Consider the following 22,380-nt stretch of genomic DNA (forward strand, 5'->3'; position numbering starts at 1 on the left):
TTAATTTATTCACTTTGCATCCCAGTCATACCCCCCTCCCTCATCTCCTCCTAGTCCCTCCCTCCTTCCCCCCATAGTCCTCAGAGAGGGTGAGACCTTCTCTCCTACCAACTGACCGAAGCCTATCAAGTCTCATCAGGATTGCCTGCATCCTCTTCCTCTGTGTAAGGCACCCCACCAGGGAGAAGTGATCAAACTGCAGGCAACAGAGTCCAAGGCTGGGACAGCCTCTGCTCCCCTTCCTAAGGAGCCCAGCCCTATGGAGATGGGGCTGCCTATTGCCTACATCTGAGCCTGGGGCCTATGTCCTCTGTATGCATGCTCCTTGTTTGGTGCATTAGTCTCTGCCAGCTCCCCTGAGCCGAGATTTGTTGCCTCTGTTGGTTTTCTTGTGGAGCGCCTGTCCCCTCCAGATCCTTCTATCCCCAACTCTTCCAAAAGACTCCCTGTGCTCTACCCAAAGTTTGGCTGTGAGACTCAGCTTCTGCTTTTATCCCCTGCTGAGTGAAGTCTTTCAGGGCACATCTATGGTAGGCTCCCATCCTGTTCTTCTCTTCAACTGCTTCCAGTGTCTATTCTGTTTGCCCTTCTGAATGAAAAGTAAGCATCCTCCTTGTTAACTTGGCTTCACTAGGTTTGTAGATTGTAATATGGTTATCTTGTATTATATGGCTACTATCCACTTGTAAGTGAGGATATACCATGAGTGTCTTTCTTGGTCTGGGTTACTTCACTCAGGATGATCTTTTCCAGATCCATCCATTTGCCTACGAATTTCATGAGGTCCTTATTTTTGATTGTGAGACTATCCTTTAATGACTGAGCCGTCTCTCCAGCCCATCCTTATTTTTGATAGCAGAATAGTATTCCATTGTATAGATGTACCAAGGTTTCTTTGTCCATTCTTCAGTTGAGGGACATCTGAGTTGTTTGCAGTTTCTGGCTATTATGAACAATGCCACTAGGAACATGGTTGAGCAAATGTCCTTGTTATATGGTGGAGCATCTTTTGGGAATATACATAGGAGTAGAGCTGGGTCTTGAAGGAGTTGTTCCCAATTTCCAGAGAAAGCACCAAATTGATTTCCAAAGTGGTTGTCCAAGTTTGCACTCCCTTCAGCAATGGAGGAGGAGTGTTCCCCTTTCTCCACATCCTCACCAGCATGTGTTGTCATTTGAGTTTTTTTTATTTTAGCCATTCTGGTAGTTGTAAGATTGAAGCTCAGAGTCATTTTGGTTTGCATTTCTCTAAAGGCCAAGGACTTTAAGGATTTCTTTAAGTGCTTCTTGTCTATTTGATATTCTTCTGTTGATAATTCTCTGTTTAGCTGTGTATCCCATTTTTAATTGGGTTATTTGTTTTGGTGATGTTTAATTTCTTGAGTTCTTTATATATATTGGATATTAGCCCTTTGTCAGATGTAGGAATGATGAAGATCTTTTCCCAGTCTGTATGCTGTTGTTTTATTCTGTTGACAGTGTCCTTTGCTTTACAGAAGATTTTCAGTTTCATGTGGTCCCATTTATTAATTGTTGATCTTAGAATCTGAGCTGTTTGTGTTCTGTTCGGGAAGTTGTCCCCTTGCCAATGAGTTCAGGGCTCTTCCCCACTATCTCTTCTAATAGATTTAGTGTTCCTGGTTTTATGTTAAGGGTCTTGATCCACTTGGACATGAGTTTTGTGCAGGATTATATGTATCTATTTGCATTTTTCTACATGTAAGCATCCAGTTAGACAAGTACCGTTTGTTGAAGATGCTATCTTTTATCCATTGTATGGTTTTGGCATCTTTGTAAAAAAATCAATTGTCCTTAAGTGTGAAGGTTTATTTCTGAGTCTTTGATTTGATTCCATTGATTCATCAGTCTGTTTCTATGCCAATACCATGCAGTTTTAATTACTGTTGCTCTATAGTGCAGCTTGAGATCAGGGATGGAGATACCTCTAGAAGAGCTTTTATTATACAGGATTGTCATAGCCACTTGGGTTTATTTTCCAAATGAATTTGAAAATTTTTCTTTCAAGGTCTGTGAAGAATTGTTTTGTTGTTTTGTTGGGAATTCCATTAAATATGTAGATTGCTTTTGGTAAGATGGCCATTTTTACTATGTTAAGCCTACATATCCATGAGCAAGGTGGCTCTTTCCATCTTCTGACATATTCAATTTCTTTCTTTAGAGGCTTGAAGTTTTTCTGCATAGTAGTCTTCCACTTGCTTGGTTAGAGTTACACCAAGATATGTGTGTGTGTGTGTGTGTGTGTGTGTGTGTGTGTGTGTGTGTGTGTCTATTGTGAAGGGTGTTGGTTCCCTAATTTCTTTCTCAGTCCATTTGTTTTTTGTATACAGGAGGGCTACTGGTTTTTTAAATTAATTTTGTATCTAGTCATTTTGCTAAAGGTGTTTATTAGCCATAGGAGTTCCCTGGTAGACTTTTTGGCATCACTTATGTATACTATAATACTATGCATGAATAATGTATCAAAATTTCCCCCGTGGAAATACAATATATTGCCTTAAACCTATGTTCCTTACCTCCCCTCTTTTCTAAAAAGTGGTAACTATGTAATTAACTGACAAATAAGTGACTTTTAAAAATTCTATAAATGAGACATTTTGATCATTTTACTCTTCCAGGGAGCATCTTAACCCTTCAATTACAGTTTTTAAGTGTTAGAATGAGAATCAACCCATTTTGCTGAACTGAAGCTTTTTGAGAACTGTTAATTTTGGAGTGTAATAAATATGACCAAAATTCTTTCAACTCTGCCTCTTGCCACTATTATGCAATTTTGTTAAAAACTAGTGATGGACATGAATAGTCCCAAATCCCCAGTGTGTCCTTAATGAATTAAGCTGGGTTTCAACTTTGAACACCACTGAAAGTCTTATTTACTCTAGGATATACAAAAGTGGATGAGGACATGCTGGAATTAAGTGACAGAGGCATCAAGTATATGTAGAAATACATCCAACATATTGTTTCTATTGACAGAGAAAACCAACATTTCTTAAACATGAGCCATGTCTGGGTTACTCCGCAGCTATTACAGTTTGAATCTTAAATGTTCCCTACATTTTCATGTCTTTTCTCCCCAAATTGGTGACACCTTCTTGAGAAGCTGTAAAACCCAAGGAGGTGGGTTCTAGAAAGGAGAAGAGGCTCACTATGGGAGAACCATTGAAATCCCAAATGCCTTCTGCTTCCTGGTCTACCACAGTGTGAATAGTCTCTGCCACACAGTCCTGCAGCCATGACTTCCCCTGCCACAAGGGGTTGAATTATAAAGCCATAGTCCAAGTAAATGTTTCCTTCCATAAGTTTTTTCTCATAGGCATTTTGTTATGCTATAAAAAGTAAATAAAACAGTTACTTTGATACATGACCTTCATTTCACTTCCACATGGAACCCATGACATAGTGATTTCCAAGCCTATGTGAAAACCTCAGAAGAGGCAACGGTTGGTATGAGTTACTTGCTAGGGTTATCCAGTTCTGACTCAATCTCGAGGGCCATACCATATCACACCATGCTACCTCTTGGAAATTTATGATAACAAAGGCAGGTCTTGCCTGATGACTGGCTATACAAAAACATTGACTTTGTTAATAACTTATTATAACTAGTTGGGCGTTATCCGTATGACAGTCAACTCTGGGATTATGACTGTCATGCGCCTGTGGGTTTCATCTGGACCCCCACTATGCCTTTTATGATAAAGGGAGTAGTGATCATTCAGTGAGTGCCTACTGCGTGGGTCCTGTGCCCAGGGCTTCTTTTCTGCATCGTTCTACCAATCCCTCCTTTGTCAAGTGAAGTTTGTAGTGTTGCCATCACCCCAGGGACATGGAAACTTAAAGAAAAGGCAAGATCTGCTTAGGAGAGATAATAAGTTATAAAAAAAAAACCTGGTTTGTACTCAAGTCTGTCAATCACAATGCAAATTCTTAAAACACCTATACTTTTTACTATATATATATATGGATGTATATGCCTATGTATGCATACATATACATACATAACCTTTCCAATTATTAGTTTACCTTATCGCCTGTTAGCCAAATTGTAGTACCATTATCTCAGAACTCCTGAAGCTTAAGACATTGGCTGACAGAATTGGAAGAAAGAAAGCTAAAGGGATAGAGGGAGGAAAAAAGGAAGGGGGGGCCTTATTAATAATATTTAATGGTCCATCACTCTGGTCTTTTATGCAGGTGAATACAAATCTTTCTGCATGCATAGTGTTTGTTAACCTTCATTTTTACTTAATAGCATACAGTGAGCTTCTTTCATGTTGTTATTATTCTGCAAAATTGACTCACATGTTAGGCAAATGGTTTATGTGGTCCTCATTCTTCTACTCCGTGGAAAACAACCTTTTTATTGAGAGTAAATATAAAAATGCATTACTTTGAAATTCTATCAAGAGCTGTATAAGCTTTTAGAATTTTATTTTATTTCTAACTGAATCTTCACACACACACACACACACACACACACACACACACACACACACACACCATTCTAAAAGAACGATTAGGTAGAGTTATAAGGACACAGACTGAAAATATTTTTACCAATTTTATCTCATCCCAGAGACACAGCACTTGATAAAATGGAGTTATCAACTCCAAAACAGCACATAAAACTTAATTTATAATGTCAGAACCTCCAGAATATTTTTGTTTTGTTTTCAAAATTTAAAGCATTTCATGGCAGAGATTTCATATTTCTGCATGCACACACGTGGCTTCTGTTCACTCTATGCTGCTCAACCATTGATTTGGAAGCTGACTCTCTTGCAACCTTGCTTTCAGTACTCAGCATTTTCCCATGAGTGCTCAGGAATTTGGAGCCTGATGATTTTATCCCCGGTGTGGCTGGTTTTGTAGTGACCAGGTAGCTTTAGGATATCTGTTGAGATCCAGACAGGTGGTACCTGCTCTGAACCAACCTCCAGCCTTGCTTCCAGTGGTGGAGCTGAGACCGGCCTGAAACAACCAGGAGGTGAAGGAGAGGGGTGGATGAGCAGGATGGTGGCTTGTTCCCACTTACCTCGTGCCAAATCTTGCCTACTCTTTCACCTCTGAAGATGGACTTGACTCATCCCATCCCAATTAGCATTGTTGGTCCATTGTTCTTGCTACACCCAAATACCCGGTCCTTTACAAAGAAATGAGCTTCAGTCAACTCACAGTTTTCAAAGTCTAAAATCAGGCCACCCATCTTCTTGGCCTCTGATGAGGCCAGAGGCTGAAGTGTGGAAAGGGAAATAGTCCAGATAGAAGCAGGCAAAATACAGGTGAGGCTTTCTAACATAGTATGTGACACAAACATTAATTCCTTCTGAGATCAGTGACTTCAATGGCCCACTCCAACTGGACCCCACCTCTTAAACTTCCTACCACCTCTCACATTGACACATGGATAACCAAGATTCCAGTACAGGAACCTTGAGAAAAGGCCACACTCAAACCGTATTGAGTCACGGGACTGGCTTGGTCTTCAGTGATCTGCAGAAGGTTTTGTTTGTTGCTTCTGCGAAGGAAGATCTGTCACACTTTGGCTTCATTTTCAGAGTTCCGAGAAAAGGTGCTGGGGTGTGTCTCTGGCTGATTGTGCACTTCACACGTAAACATCCAGGGATGTGGGGTTATAGAGATTTGGAAAGCTAGAAACATAACCTCACTAAGCCCCAGATTGCCTCTCCAAAACAAGAATAATAAGCACAATTTTTAATCAAAGCTGTGTGAATTAAGTGAGAAAATAGGTGCAAAGTGAATAAGTAACATTAGTCATGTACTAAGTTATTTTTTCACTTATTTAATCAATAATGCGTATTAAGTATTGACTTTATGCCAAGCACTGAGATTCCAGTGATGAGTCAAAAATACATGATTCTTTTCTGCAAGATCATATTCCAGTAAATTTAGCAAGTGCTAATGAGATTTTGCTGTTATTATATGTTTCATCAGTTATTTACTGCTATGGAAAATAGTCTCAAAGGTCCAAGTTAATAAACCTTTATTTTATGGATTTGAATGGGCTAAGAATTTTGAATAGTCAGGCTGGGTGGTTATGGCTCAGGGCCACTAGTGATGTTTGCTGGGCTTGTAGGTCTCTGAAGTCTTAGTTAAGTCTGGAAAGGGAAAGGCTGCTTTATAATGCTGCCATATAGCTGTAGGTGAGAAGTCTCTTTTTCTCAGCATACAGTCTTCTCCACATTGATGACAGAGTCTCCCCAAAGCATGGCAGCCAACCTTCCCCCAGGATGAGCATTCCACAAAAGATACCCATATCCTGTCACTTCTACCATAGGCTATTTTTTTAAGAACTAGAGTAAGAATTCTAAGCACATTTGAAAAGGAAAAAATTGGGACTCATCTCTTAAAGTGTAGAGTTTGGAAGAACTTCTAAAAATCTTTTTTTAACCACCATATAAATTACGATGAAGAATTGAGAGATGAAAGTAGGGTGGTTGATGGAACTCAGAGATATCAATCAGTGCTTTCTAAATGGGGTGGGGTTGTTTCCAGCTAAAGGCCACAAGAGCTAGCTTGCTGGCTTTGTAGAAAGCAATACATGACTATGAACTTGGGAAGGAAACACTGAGGTAATGAAATTTATCTGAGTTTGTTTTGTCATACACAGTCCAAAAAATATTAAAAAACCATTTTTGAAAGTTCCTAGCTTCCTTTCCATTCTTGGTTTTTTAAGACCCATAAGAAGAGCCATGATTTTTATGAGATGTAGAGCACTAAGCTCAAGTTCTTTAAGTCTTTAAAGAAACTTTACAAGTAAAGAAACTTGTTAACAATCCCAAAGTCAGAATTTAGTATTAAAGCACACAGCATGATATTTCTGATTGTCTTAGGAATGTTGCAAACTGGAGACACTCCAGCCCTGCCTCATATGCTGTAGTTCTCTCTGAAATGACCACACAGAAAAGAGACTCCTTCTGATTTGCCTTCTTTTGTTGATGTATTCCTCCTAGGATGACATATATGTATCTAAAGGGCCTGGGATCCTTTAACAGAGAGACAATCCCCACACATCACATAAAACTCTGATGGTTTGCAGCTCACAGCATCTGCAGAGAGGCACGATTCTGTCAGATGAAAGCACGCGCTTGGTCTTGGTAGCCACCACACTGAGTACAGAAGGCTGTCCTGTTTCTTTACTGCATTTAAGGAGTGATAATTGGTGGAAGATTTCCATTGGCAAAGCATCTTAGAAACCTGTTGTAGGCCTTTATGGATACCTTTTTAAACACTTGTTTTAACCTCATGGTTACTTCACAATTAGGTGAATGCCCAGGAGAAGGACCAACATCTTCTTTTCCTCCACTCCCTTTAAAGTCTGTTTCTCACGGACAATATAAGAAAGACGTTTTATACCTCCATTGGTAGCTCCCTGTGTGTTTCTGCTCACAAGGCTCTGTATGGTCTGAGCCCTGTCTTTTTTCCATCATTACTTATAATCACTCTTCCTTTCCTCTCTGTGCGGTCATGTTTCTTCTCTTGTCCCTTGTGGTTCTTTAGTTGCCTCTTGCAAAGAACTGCACATGCTGTGTATGTTCTTGCCTTAAGTCCCAGCTTCACTTAAATCCCAGCTGAGGGCTCCCCAAGGACATGCAGCTCTTCCTTTTACCCCTTGTTTGCTGCTATTTGAAAACATATTGATCTGTTTTCTGGTTGGGTTCATCAATGATATAACACAGAATTATCTGGGAAGAGAATCCCAATTCAGGACCAGCCTACATCAGAATGCCCTGGGGGGATATATGTAGCGATCGTCTTGAGTGTCAAGTGATGTAAGAGGACCCATTTTAGAGTGGACCGCATCCTTCCTTGTGTAGTGAACTTAAACTGTAAAAAATACATAATAATAAATAAGCCTGCCTGCTACACAGCAAACAAAACACTCCATGGTTCCTACTACTGTTCTCTAACTGTGAAATGGATTTTTCAGTGTGAGGTAATGCTGTGTGGAATAGCAAGCAAGCACACATTCAAGGTTTTGCCTTGAGTTCCTACTTTGACTTTTCCTCAATGATGGCCATAACTTGGATTATAAGATGAAATAAACCCTATATTGCTTCAGTTGATTTTTTTTGTCACAGTATTTGTGGCAGCAACAGAAATGAACCTTGTATCATTAATTTCCCTTCAACCTTCTTGACATATGGAAAGTAACGAGTTGCTGTTTTTAATCATGCTGATCCCTTCATACTTTGCTCAGTGTCTGGGACATTACAGGTGCTTAAGTGCAATTTACTGAGTAAAGGTGTTGAGACACCAATATTTGACTTCCATCATTTCCATTTTCCAGTCCAGAGAACTGGGGGTCATGACTTAACTTTTCCATAGTTAAATCTGTCCTTTGTCAGATGGAGGTGATAATGCACATTGCCCTCATGGGTTGCCATGAAGATTAAGAGAGTTAATTAATGTAAAACCTGACATTTAACACAATGCTAGGCATGTAGAAGGAAATAAGTGTTTGAACATGTACATTAATCTTCAGCTATCACACAATTCCCTTCAAAAACATGGTGACTTTCCTATCCTTAAAAAGCAATATAATGTTTAGTTCAGTCCAAACTAATGCCTTTTCAATTTTATATAGAGAGAAATGGACAAAGAGAAGGGTTTAGATTCTTGGCCCAAGGACAGTGGTCACCTAAACTCCATTGTTCATTTTGGCAAAGTCAGTGCTTCCTTAAGTGAGGAAGTCTGTGGAGAGTAAAGGATTGCCATAAATTTGAGGCCAAATTCCATGTCAAAACCAGCAAACAAATAATGTGCTTAACATAAGAAGCTAGTTGCCTCTTCTTTGTCTCTTTGGCATTTCCCTTAAGATCCCCTCCATCATTTTTGGATGAGATTTTTCTCAAGCTATATCATTACATTTGAGCAAATGAAGCGTGAAGAACCCTTCTTTCAAATAACTGAATTTGGTTCTGTTGCCAAGAGGACCAGATTCTACAATCTGCTCTTTAGTTTATATTTGTTATCAATACATTGATGATGCTCTGGCAGGGCAAGCAAGAGAATTCCAAGTGCTGGCCTTGGGCTGGTTGTGTTTCCCTTGGTGTTTGACAGCAGTGAGAAACAGAGTAGGTGGGTGGGGAACAACAGAGGGAGCAAGAACTCATAGTGTTACAGTCCTTGTCCAGCTCCCAGATATCAGGACCATCAGCTATGAGAGCTGGTAAGCAACCCCAGGATTCTGTGGTTCCTTAGCCCTTGTTTGTGATAGTTGTGCTTCCAGGTTAACTTAAGTGTTAGATTACTCAGCATCTGAAGTGGTACAGCTTTTAGACCACTGTCTGAGATTTGGCCCCAGTACTTTTCAGCTCTCTGAAAGTGTCTCTTCTCTGCTTCTTTATATAGCGTATATAAAGCATATATAGCATATATAAAGTCTAAGCTCTCTGCCTTCTCTCTACTTCTGATATCTTCCTCCTCCGTGATCTACCTTAAACTATTTGGTTGCTCCTTAAACTGTCAAAGGCCTGAGTGCCTTGCCTTTAGAAGCCTGGATTTATGACTGCTCAACTATCTCTGCCACTGCCACTCTGCTGCCTCTGCCATTACAATGCCTCTCCTGTTATCCATTGCTTCCTTTTTTTTTTTTGCACACTTCTAAAATCACTAGGAAAAAAAAGACAATTGAAAAAAACTTTTGTTAGGCTTATAACTGTATTTTTTTTTTTTATTGGGTTCTTTCATCCGCCACTCTTCTCTACCCCAATCTCTTCCAATCCTCCAACACTAGGTAGGGGAAAAACGCTAGAGGGAAAAGTAGGTGTTGATCTCTTTAGATTACTTCTTGATGATTAGGAGTGTTGAGTTTCTTGGGGCAAGTCCAAACTTTTCATCAGGATATCTCCAACCAGTAATACAGAAACACAGAAATACAGCAAACATCAACAGTAAAAGCAGGAACCAGCAGCAGCAGCAGTTTCCATACACCCTCTCAGGGCTCTCACATTTATACTCTCTCAAGAGTCTCCAGAATTCCAAATGTAAACTATCTACAGCTGGCAAGAATTATGCCCCTCCTAGAGCATGAGACAAATTAGAGTGGCTATGGACAATCTGAAGTCTAGTACCTTGGATTAAAACAAAAACATATTCACATAACAGAACTGGGTTAAAAAATTCTTATTACATGGGCCTAATGTTGCAGCACCAGAAAAATCACTACAAGGGAGTCTTCTACCTGATTTACTAGGGAAGTTTGGTCCATCTGCTATTTAGCCTAAGAAGGGGTGTTTGGACCATTCACAGCCATTTGTTTTGAACCAAACACACCAATCATATCTTTGCCTCTTAGCACCAATCACAGGCATTGAGGCTTAAGTTCAGACTAGTAACAGCCTTGTCTCTTTAGCCTTACCTATAATAGTCCCTCTACAAGGCTATTAGGGGACATGCTCTTGATTTGGCAAAGGTGAAGGAAGTTCACAAAGACTTGTGATAACACAACTCTGGGGGCTGTTTCCTGCTATGGCTATGCTTACAGGAGCTAGAGAAATTAGGTGTGTTTTCATTTCTAATTTAAAATTTTCATATATATAATATGTTTTGATCAGTTTATTCCTCACTCCTTCCTATAAAGAGCTTCCCAGGCACTTTCTTCCAGGACTCTCTCCCAATATTATACACTCTATTCTTAAAACATCACTGAATCCAGTCGGTATTGTCATGTATATGTTTAGATAGAGGGCTATCCACTGGAGCATGGGCAATCTAGCCAAGGCCACATTCCTGAAAAACCCTGACTCTCCCTTAAACATATCCTATCAACTGGTAAAGCACCTCAAGTAGGGGCTGGGCTTCATGAACTCCTCTCCCATCCAAATTGAACTGTTAGCTGCTTTGATTTTGTGCAGGTCCATACACAACCACAGCCATTGTTTATTTATGTGTACAATGGACCTGTCATGTCCAGAGAGAACTGCTTCACCAGAGTCCTCCACATCCTATGGCTCTCTGTCTTTCTTCCCTTCTTGTAAGATGATTCCTGAGTCTGGTGGGATGATGTAGATGTCCCCTTTAGGGCTCAACATTACATAGTCTCCTATCCTCTGAAGGTTGAATGGTTGTGGATTCATTAGTGCCATTTACTTAAAAAAAGCTTCTCTGATGAGAGATGGAAACTAAACTAATCTGGTAGTTCAGGGAAGCCAGATCCCCAGTTTCATTCTCTTCAGTCATCCATAGACTGTTCATGATGGCTCATGTTGCCATAATGGTACTCTGGCTTATTGCCTCTTTGCTCATGGCAGCCAGGATAAGAAGGGAGCGTCCAATAGCTGCTCACTGGAGAGACACATTACCCTATCCCCAATGTATTTTCTTGTTTGCAAGAAAATAAAAATCTGAGGGAATGCTTAAATGCTTGCAATATAAACTCACAGTATATATTAACACCAATAATGACTTTTAACAGATTTGAAGAGTGGCTTAACAATGCTTAACACTTTCCCAGTGCCAGTGAAAGGTTGAACTCCTACTCTGTTTTGTGCTCACAGGGGCAACATCCTCAAAGAGAAAGATGGTGTCAACACGGAGAGATATCCATCAGACTGGGGACCACATGCTCCAGATGGGATTTGTGGAGGCTAGAGTACATCCAGAACCTATCAACTGATAAGAACGGTTCTTGCCTTTTCTTTCTTTGAGTAAATCTGTTTCAATTATAGACCATTTGATTGGGGCCAGTGTGGACAACAGCCCAGCTTTGATGACATGCTGCCTAGGAATTATCAGTTCACTATCCCTCAGATTCTTGATTTATATGTTTATTAAGTTTTAGAAGTTAATTCCTATGTTTTTCAATTTTTCCAAATAAGCTTGACATCTGCACCTTGGTCCTCAGTGGTAATGAAAATAATGATGATAAAATAATTGTATCTATCATATATTTACCATACACTTGGTGAAATTCAAAGCAATAAAATAAGTGCTGATTTCAAAAGATACCACTAAGTTTGGTGATCTATAGAAATAATGTGTGCTTTATAAAATTTATGTTACATTTTATTGTGCTCCATTTATAGGCAGGGAAATTGAAAGTCAGGTACATTAAATGTCATTCTTGAGGTTGCTCAAGCTGTGAGTGGCTGATATGAAGTTTTTACCCTAGTGTCTCTGACGTGGAAGCTTTGCTACTTTACCAAATCATGTTGTTTCTGTGAGGTGTCATCTTCATTTGCTCTTTAGTCTGTTTCTGTTTCTGGATGCTTGTCCTCCTATACTCAGAAGCCAATCTCTATATGCTGTTCTTATTGGGCCTAGCCCTGTCCTTAGAGAGCTACGATTACATTAAGCACTGCTGGGCATAGATAGCACTATCTTACTATTGAGTCTAAAGTCTTTCACAGATGCTGCTGCTGCTGTTGCTGCTGAGCAAGTCAGAGAATAGAGTGGGACAGGGGCAGAGAGAAGTGATGAAATAGGAATGGTGGGAAGGATAAAGAATCAGAGTATGCCAGAAGAAACCTGCTAGACCCAAAGTTATATTCATAGACAAACAATTCTTCTGTGGGTCACTTTTATAATGAGACACTATTCAATGATAATTTATTTAATCATGATGCCATCCTCCATCCTCAGGACCCTTAAGTATACTCAGTGATAACACATAGTTTCATTTCATGATTGACTAGTCCCCAAAGGCATGAATAATAGCAAATGAAATATCACACTAGAAGAGTGACCAACACTAAAATATGTGTGTTTGGTTTAGTGCCTGTGAAGAATGGGCTTACCAAAGCATTGGGGACTACCAGTGATGAAGATCCAAGCTATTAATAGTGTGTGTTGATTTCAAAAGATACTGTTAGATTTCAAGATCTATAGAGCTGTGAGCCATCTTCACCAAGTGTAATCCAGCAATAGTCTCAACTGGCTGTTGTCACTCACTTTTAGCTTAGCCACACCCATGCCTTTTTCTATCCACAAGCCTCTACAGAGCTCAGGGAGAAATAGCGACTGCTTTCACAATAGACAGTGTCTTCACTGGACACCAAGGAAAGATACAGGTAGTGTTTGTCTTAACCTGGTTACATTGATGGGCCATTTTACAAGGGCCCAGAGAACTTGATACACTTTTTCCCTAGGAGAATCCTGGTGAGTCAACAACAGACAATACTGAAGCTTCTTATCCAGTGACCATTGATTCTGGATGTTGATGATCTAACATCCTAAACTCCCTGGACTTGACCTATTTGACCATACAGTGCTCCCTTTAGCCCTCCAAAGTGAATCATAGCATATGTGCTAAGAAATGGTGATCTCTCTTAGGCTGGGTAAGGACTGACAATTTCCTCTCCTGACAGTGAGGAAGTCAGTGTTGTGTCTGTTCCCAATTAACAGCCCATGGAAGAAGTTAGAATGATGATAGTGGTGGTGGTGGTGATGATGTTAACGATGATAGAAGTGTATATTCCTGGTACAATTTCTTATCTCCAGTAGACGTTAGTCTCTGGAAGCAGAGGAGAGATTTCTGGCTGAGGTTATTCTAGGAAGGCAGAGTAAGTTTTGATGGTTCTCATCATGTAGCTCTTTGCTTTTATTTAATAATGATGAAAACTGTGTTTCTGAAACCCATACTTTGTCTTATTATTGTTTATATGGGCGACACATTATCTACTTGCAGTCCCCAGCCTCCCTTTTTTCCCATTCTTCCCATTCTCTGATGATGTGATGACTTGATTTCCATTGTACTATCTGTCATTCCTTTCCACATTTCTCTGATGATAGACAGTTTCTTTGCCTCTCATGCTGCTCCCTCTGAGACTGTTTCTCAGGTAGACTCACAATGGACCTTAAAACTCCACAATAGAGGCAAGAAAAGTAACACTCAGTTCAACCATCATGATAAAACCCACAAAGATATATTCTCATCAAATGCCTTCGTGATTTCTTTTTCTTTTCCCCCCACATAAATAAGAATTCAAAAAAAGATACTATCCTCTTCACAAAGCTCTGGTAAACTTTAAACCCCTACCCAGATATAGCCAATGGGCAGAACATTCTCCACAGTTGAGTGGAGAGTGGAATATGACTTTCTCATGTACTCTGGTCCCTCATAATTGACAATGTCCCCTGGAGGGGGAGACCTCTGGCACTCAGAGGAAGGACAGCAGGTTACCAAGAAGAGACTTGATACCCTATGAGCATATACAAGGGGAGGAATCCCCCTCAGGAACAGTCATAGGGGAGGGGAATAAGGGGAAATGGGAGGGAGGGAAGAATGGGAGGATACAATGGATGGGATAACCATTGAGATGTAACAAGAATAAATTAATAAATAAAAAGCTCCAGCACTCTTGAAACTATCTAACATATACAAATGTGAACCTTAATTAAGCCAGCCCAGGGAACTGGAGATGGCACAGGAGCAGAGTGTTAGTTGAGACCCTGGGTTCAAACCCTAGTACCACCAACATTAAAAAAATGATACCACAGAGGTTGGTATTGATAGAGTAAATAAGTACCACCACATTGGAATTATTCTAAACAGGATGACCCTTGTTTCCACTCTGGAGAGATGTGGGGCAGATGCCTAGAAAAGCCAGCTGAACCAAGCGTATATGATTTTTTTTTACACACATCCCCCATCCCTGCATGCTAACTCCCTGGTTGTATGCTCACTCATACATATTTCCATCATATGCTACACTGGGCACAGACAAAACCAGCACCCAGCTGTTTCTGCAATCAGATGCCTCCTAGCAAGTGGAGGAGCCACTATGTCTTGTGTTTAAACTGGGTTATGAACACATACATTGCCAGAGGCCATTTTGTGATGCTCTTCCATGTCTGCAGAAAGTATAAATCTAAATCAAATAAATGTAAACAAAATCATTGTGGTAGCCTTGAGGCCAATCTCAGCACAGTATTATCACCAAGGGACATAACTCGGACTCAAGGGAGCTTTCACAAGTAATGCATTCAGAGAAGTCCTTTGCAGGAGACAGAAGCAGAGGGAAAAGGTTCCATAAGAGTGAATCACAGTACGCAGACCCTTTCCAAGAGGTTGATTTGCTAAATTCAACCCATCAGTGTGTGAGCTCCTTTCAATGCAAACATTCTGCTTGCAATTTCTTAAACTCAATGCTGCATATTCATATGGTGAACAAGGATATCTGGCCCACTAACATGGAAACAAGTTGAAAGAGAGATGATGGCCTCAGTGTACTTGGCAGTTGCCTATTGTACAAGACTATAATCTCCAGAATCATGTTTTCTGCTGTTCATCAACTGAGCCATCCAACGAGAAGCACATTTTATGGGTACCACACTCTAACTCTATAATAAGAAATTTCATTTTGGGACAAGATAAATTTCAGAGTGTGTGTGTGTGTCGGGGGTCGTAAGCCTTTTCCCTGACTCTGTCTCTTCTTTCCATTAAAGCAATGATTCTATAACACATTTAAAAATAACTTGGGCAATAACATAAAATGTCACTTCCAAAAGTTTCTCCCTTCTATGAGGAAGAGCCAGGCCTGTATTAGGCATTTTGTGCTCATCCATGGCTTGCTCCTGAGTGCCATCCAAATAATACACTTGTTTTTCTTTCAAGATTTAGATTTGTACATCAACAAAATAAAATCATATTTAATTATCATATTATCACTTGCTTACTAAATGCCTGATTATACTACGCTTTAACTTTTTGCTTCATTTAAAGCTTCATTATTATTATTATTATTATTATTATTATTATTATTATTATTATTATTATGTGTGTGTATGCATGTGAGCTGCAATGGGTGTAGTGACATCAGAGGAGAACTTTTGATGGGGGACCTTATTTGTCTCCTTGTTTAAAACAGGATCTCTTGTTCTCTACTGTGTATTCCAGGCTACCTGACACTTGACCTTCTAGGCATTTGCCCATGTTGGCCTCCCAGCATCCCTAGGAAAGCTAGAGATCCAGGTACGTGCAACTTCATCCAGCTCTATATAGGTTCTGTTAATCCAAACTCAGCCCCTCACACCTGCTCAAGTACTTAGCCTACTGAGCCATCTTCACAGCCCTAAAATAGTTTCCCTTTTTCAGTACGTGGGGATTGAATTGAGGGCCTCATACATGTGAGACAAAATGTGTTTCTTAGAAGAAACAGACAAAAGAAGAAAATAAACAAGAATGCCTTTCTCAGCATTTGTGCTTTTTCTTTCTTTACTTTAAAGGCAGTTTGGGGGTAAAAATGGAATTAATATCTTTACTTCAGGTACACTATCTTTGCTGGAAGATAAGCACATTGAAGGAGCCAGGCTGTGATATGAAGGATACAAATAGCCAAAACACTACAAAGGTAACATTAATATAATTCCTGATTGTTTCATGATTCTTCTTTTTGTATATAGTTTATTTTATATATTTGTAATATATAAATAAAAACTATTTTAAAAAAAGAAATGGATGCAGACCCATTCTAGAAAACCATCTCATTAGAGGTCTCTGCAGTCTGGCTAGACTAAAAGGTCTCTAGTAACATGGAAGACTTCTGATGTGGAGTCATGAATGTTGATTAAAGAAGCTGGCATGGGAATGGGAAAAGGTGAGGAAGGAGGAGGAGCATGGGGAGGAGACTCAATGGGAAGACCAGTAACCAGGAGAGGCTCTGGGTTTCCAGAGAGAGTATGAGGTGCAATCAGGAGGTACATCTCTGGGCTTTGTTAAGACTTGTTGGTTGGCGTCCTTTATCTTTTCCCCAGGTGGTACAGAAGTAGATGGGAAAAGCAGAAGGAGCTCAGCACCTCTCCAAATCGAAGTTGGTACAGCAGAAGCATCGGTCATTCATGAACATACCCCAAGTATTAGATGAGCACGTTGGTGTTCAGCAGTAAATTTATCTTCCAGACTTCCTTGCAGCTGGGGCCAACCATGACCACATTCCATGAGAATATAAAGAGATCTGGTATGTGCAACTTCCAGAAACTGCAGTGAAGTAGGGGAGTTGTGATATACTTTTATTTAGAATGTTGATGTAAAAACTGCAAGGGAGAAGGTATCTTGTACCACATAGTCAAGGATTTCTATTGACAATAAAATACAACATAGAAAGAGGAAAATAAACTTTTCCTTAACTTATTATATTTATTTTCTTGCTTTAAAAATCTTATTTTTTTCAATAATAGTTTAGGTTCACTGCAAAATATAGAAAGTACAAAGAATCTAATATCATCCATCTCCCACATAACTCTAGCCTTCCTTATTGTCAGCATCTCTGAACAGAATGGCTTGATCTTTTCCACCACACAGATGCATCATTATCACTCAAGCCTATAGCGTACCATAGATGTCATTCTTGATTCATGGCGTTCTATGGCTTTGGACAAACAATAACACCTATCTTCCCTTACAGCATCAGAATATTTTCAGTGTCCCACAGATCCTCTGGACTTTGCCAATGTATCCTTTTCCTCTCCCTAATTCCTGGTAATTCCCAATATTTTATTAGTCTTCATAGTTTTGCCTTTTTTCAGCATACTGCACAGTTGGAGTTGTATAGTACACAGCCTTTATCGTTGGCTTCTTTCATTTTATCATACGCCCTTGGTTTTCCCCCTCTTCCTTTAGAGTCGGTAGTTTGTATTCCATTATCTAGATGTACAACATTTACCAATTGACCTACTGCAGGACATCCTGTTTGCGTCTGTTTTGGCAGTTATGAAAGAAGCCACTTTCAGTATGGTTTGGGAAAATGCTGGGTAGCATGATGTCTGGATCATAATGTAAGAGTATAATTAGTTCTGTAAAAAGCTGCCAAGCTATCTTCTGAGTGGCTGCAGCGTTTCGCATTCCCACAAGCAATGAATAAGAGTTCCCGTTGCTCTACACACTTGCCAGCATTTGGTGTTGTCAGTTTTCTGGATTGGTGCCATTCTTCGGCAAATGTTTTTTTCTCCAGCTTGTGGTTTGTCTTTTCATTCTGTTGATAGTCAGTATCTTTGCAGAGTTAAAAAAAAATTAATGAAGTCAAGATCATTCATTATTCTAACCTGGAGTATTTCTGTCTGTCTGTCCCACTCAGAGGAAGGGCCATTGCCTTCTTTTTCAACTTCACTTCTCTTATAGTGCTAAAAAATAGTCTTGGTTTTCAGTTTTTCAACTTCTTCTATCTTGGTAGGTTGGGATGGTACCTTCTCAGCTCCTCAAACTAGCAGTTGAAGTCAGGAGTTTAGAACATTTCATTTTGCTATTCAGGAATCTGTTATTTTCTGTTTCCAGTTGTCCCGGTCAATAGGAAGTGATAAAGATGGAGAGAGAAAGAATTGGTTGTTTTCAGACACATGATGGCAACATTCCTTCCTATCTTACTTTATCCACTATCAAAAGGTGTGTATGCATTCTTGCATGCATGCGTGAGTGCATGTGTGCGTGCATATGTGTATGTATGTATATATGTGTGAGATGGCTAATATTAATTGTCAACTTGATAGAGCCTAGAATCACTACAGAGGCAGTTCTGTGAGCTTGTTAGTGAGGGTTATCTAGATTATGTTAGTTGAGGTAGGAAGACCAACCCTAACTGTGAGAGAGGCAAGTCCATGGACTGGGGTCCCAGACTGAATAAAAGGCAGAAGAAAGCTAAGTGCAGGCATTTACCACCCACTGCTGCCTGACTTGTGGGTGCAATGTGACCAGCTGCCTCCTGCCCCTGTTACCATGACTCCCACACCACAATGGCCTGCATTCCTTTGAATTGTAAACTGAAATTTAAAAGAGCCTTCCTCCCTTAAGCTGCTTTTTCTTGTTGGACTTTTTTTTTTTTGTATCAACGAAGCAAGTAAATCTAGTGAGGGGATGGAAATCTGAAGAGAAACCTTGGACAGGGTGAGAGACAATAGGGCTAAACTGGTGTCCTGGAGTTTGAAGTTATTCAAGGCACCTAATTTATAACAATATGGGATGTGTGATGTTGTTAGAAAGAAAGAAAGAAAGAAAGAAAGACAGACCAGAAGATTTGACAGAACACAATACTTTCCTGGCTTGTTGAAGCCTTTCTTTGGCTGTAGGCTGTATTTTAATTGATAACATGAATTGCCCCCAAATCGCTATACCCATTTCAAATGCTCTTTTTAAGTCCCCATAATATCTTTGCTATGATGAAGCCAGGTTACAGTCTCTAGGGCAGTCAGAAGAGAATGTATAGGGTCAGGAATTGGCTTGTCATCAAAAATGATTTTTGACATTTCTCAATGATTGGAAGAATCAAAAGAAGAAAATTATTTTGTGACATATGGAAGTTATGTGAAATTTGCATTTGAGAATCCATAAATAAAATGCTATTGACACATAGCTATGTTCACTTGTTTACTTGCTGTCTTTGGCTGGTTTTACATTTCATTGGCAAGGTTAAGAAATTGAATCAAAGAATTTGTAGCCCACAAGGACTGAAAGGTTTATCATCTTTATAGAAAAGTTGTAGCACATACCTTTAATCTCAGCACTTGGGAGGCAGAGGCAGGTAGATTGCTGTGAGTTCGAGGCCAGACTGGTCTACAAAGTGAGTCCAGGACAGCCAAGGCAGCACAGAGAAACCCTGTCTCCAAAAGCCAAAATGAGAGAGAGAGAGACAGAGAGAGAGAGAGAGAGAGAGAGAGAGAGACAGAGAGAGAGAGAGAGAGAGAGAGAGAGAGAGAGAGAGAGAGAGAGAGAGAGAGAGAGAAAGAAAAATACTCATTACCCCTACAGTAGGTAGAAGTCATAGATTTGGTTGGAAGTCCAAATCCTATCATCTCCAGCTCCCGAGTTTCCCTTAGACAAGCCCTTAGGCACCTTTCCCTTCAGTTTCCTTATGTCTTCTTTTGATCATTCTTTGGGTAGACCTTTGTGATACAAAAGTAATCGAGACACTTTTGGTTATTTTCTAGCTTGGGTTATATGTCTGAATACGATATCTCAGTTAATTCAAATGCACTACTCAACAAAGTCTGTTGCTGCTGCTGCTGCTGCTGCGCGCGCGCGCGCGCGTGTGTGTGTGTGTGTGTGTGTGTGTGTGTGTGTGCATACATACGCATGCTTTTACGCATGTGTAGAAGCACACCTGTGTAGAAGTCAGAGGACAACCTTCCTGACTCTGCTATCTCCTTCCAGCATGGATTGTAGCCATGGAACCAAGTCTTGAGGCTTGCAGGGCTAGCACTTTTCCTCACTGTACCACAATGCTAGCTACTCCACTGACTCTTAAGTTCATAAAGACAACCTTTCCCATGCTCATACACACAATTACATTTCAGATTTCAGTCTGTATACATAGTAACATTAATGCAAATGACTCTTGGATATGACTAAGATATTTGCCCCTCCAAGGGGTCTTCTGAATGGAGCTAGAGCTCCTGACACACACACACACACACACACACACACACACACACACACACACACACACACACATACACACACACACACACAGGTGAATCCTCGGGCAGTGGGTACCCTGAAGTTAAGACTCCATTGGTCCTCAGTGACACTTTATTTTCTTTATTCACGTTCCTGGAGTCAGGCACATAAAATTAAAGGCATTATTTGTTCTCTCATTGAGTTTTTGTTAGGTCCCCACCCTGTGGTGGGAGACACTGTTGCAGTTCTGGTGACAGTTAATAGTTGTGACAGTCATGGCACCATCTACACTCTATATAGGAAGTCTTAGTAAAGCCCTTAATGAGTGGTCAGCTAGACTATTGGGCCACTTGGCACTGTTAGCTAATCCTCTTTGCTTATCAGAAAATCTGAGTAAAACCACTGGCCTTAAAGGAGACTTGAGAGGTGTGGGACAATCTCCTCTTTTGAATTTGCTTTCCGTTGCTTCACCTCATGACTGTCATAGGGTATCGTGAGTTGCAGCACTAAACTCTACTAGGTAAGGATGTGTGTGTGTGTGTGTGTATGCACGAGTGCATGTTCTTGTGTGTGTGTGTGTGTATGTGTGTGTGTGTTTGTGTGTGTGTATGTTTTGTAGAAAATAAAAGGGCTTGGCAGAAATTATATATTTTATATATGTTAACAAAAGTATTCTCGGTATATGCCACATGATCCCAGTGGCGATGGTTTCCTCGAATCCTTTGAGGTTAGCTATTCTTTTCTCTTTGTAATACTAATATCTTGCTCTCACTGCCATGGTAACCAAGGTAGAAAAATAACATGCAGCAAATATATTCCCCTCTGTCTCCTTATGAGGCTTTATCTTTTACATAGAACTTGATACTCCCTGGAGTAATAGCATGCTATTTATTTATTTATTTATTTATTTATTTATTTATTTTGTTACCTTATATTTTCTGACACCCAAACCAACGTGAAAGGTCAATGGGGTGAGGATGTTGGCTCTGTTTACTACTGGATCACTAGAGAAGGGGTTGGCTGTCATAAGAACTTGATAAATATTTGTTTAATGAACTAACGGCAACAATATTGCATTTATTCTTTCAAATCTCTATTTGGACCTGTCCTTACTTCTGCTCCCTACCTGCACCCTTTATCCTTCTGTTCTGGTGTTCTAGGCACTCACACTTCAGATGACTTGGAGCTTCTTCCCATGGGGAAATTGCTACTTGAAAACTATTCACTATTCCCTTGTGGAGGACCTAAATTATATGACTGATGATCTGAGAACTCCTGGGTGTGGTATCCCATGTCATTGATCAGGCCACTTGCAATGGCTTTGAACACATGTAAATTCCTTCGTCATTATCCTGCCAATGACTGTAAATTCCCCTACTTAGCACACCATCGTAAGCACCATAACAGTAAAGGATGAAAAAAAAAAGAGGCTCCTATTTCAAAGATCAGTGCCAAATAAGTGAGGAAAAAATTAACAGAATTGTATTTCTGGGAAGTACTATATCATGTTCTTGACTTACCCACCCATGTAGAGGGCCCTCTATTATAGAGCTCCTGGCCTCTCACCACCTCTTGCTAACCCACCACTGAAAGAATGGGAGGGCTTTCGAATAGTACACTAGTACAGTTTGCTAGTCTCTTCTCTCAGGAGGTGGCTTCTGGGAGGAGTCTCATGCCTTCGTTAGCCCTCATGCTATATGGTCTCTTGCAGTCAAGGCTCTGCTATTTACCACTGGGGGACGGTATTGTGTAGAGCTGACCGCTACTTGATAAGGGTCTCTTCTCAATGTCAGGGATGTAATTACAGGAAACTCATTATCCAAGATGTCTACTGATTCTTCATCAATAATAATATGGGTATTTGAAACTTCATCGTAAGAGCATATTTGTCTCTTCTTAGTTGACTTACATGTGGCTAGTAAGAATGGTTCATTAAGCCATTAGCATCCAAATAAATTAAAAAGTAGGAGATAATAAGGTCAAAATGTTATCTTTCACCCATGGATTAT

At 40.0% G+C, this 22,380-nt stretch overlaps 1 protein-coding gene across 3 annotated transcripts in view; it reads left to right on the forward strand.

Moving 5' to 3' along the window:
- LOC311582825 (uncharacterized protein) overlaps nucleotides 1–22,380 on the forward strand; it is a 56,631-nt gene that overhangs the window by 28,347 nt on the left and 5,904 nt on the right. The window contains exons 2-5 of one of the 3 annotated variants that reach the window (XM_084756125.1): nucleotides 11,544–11,670; nucleotides 15,884–15,958; nucleotides 16,254–16,337; nucleotides 16,741–16,943. In XM_084756125.1, the coding sequence (XP_084612251.1) occupies nucleotides 11,544–11,670; nucleotides 15,884–15,958; nucleotides 16,254–16,303 (252 nt within the window). In that variant the 3' untranslated portion in view covers nucleotides 16,304–16,337; nucleotides 16,741–16,943. The remainder of the gene's footprint in view (nucleotides 1–11,543; nucleotides 11,671–15,883; nucleotides 15,959–16,253; nucleotides 16,338–16,740; nucleotides 16,944–22,380) is intronic. The other 2 variants (XM_084756124.1, XM_084756126.1) reach the window with 2 other exon arrangements.

The sequence above is a fragment of the Acomys minous genome, assembly GCF_964271855.1.
Source record: "Acomys minous genome assembly, chromosome: 2".
Lineage (NCBI taxonomy): Eukaryota > Metazoa > Chordata > Mammalia > Rodentia > Muridae > Acomys > Acomys minous.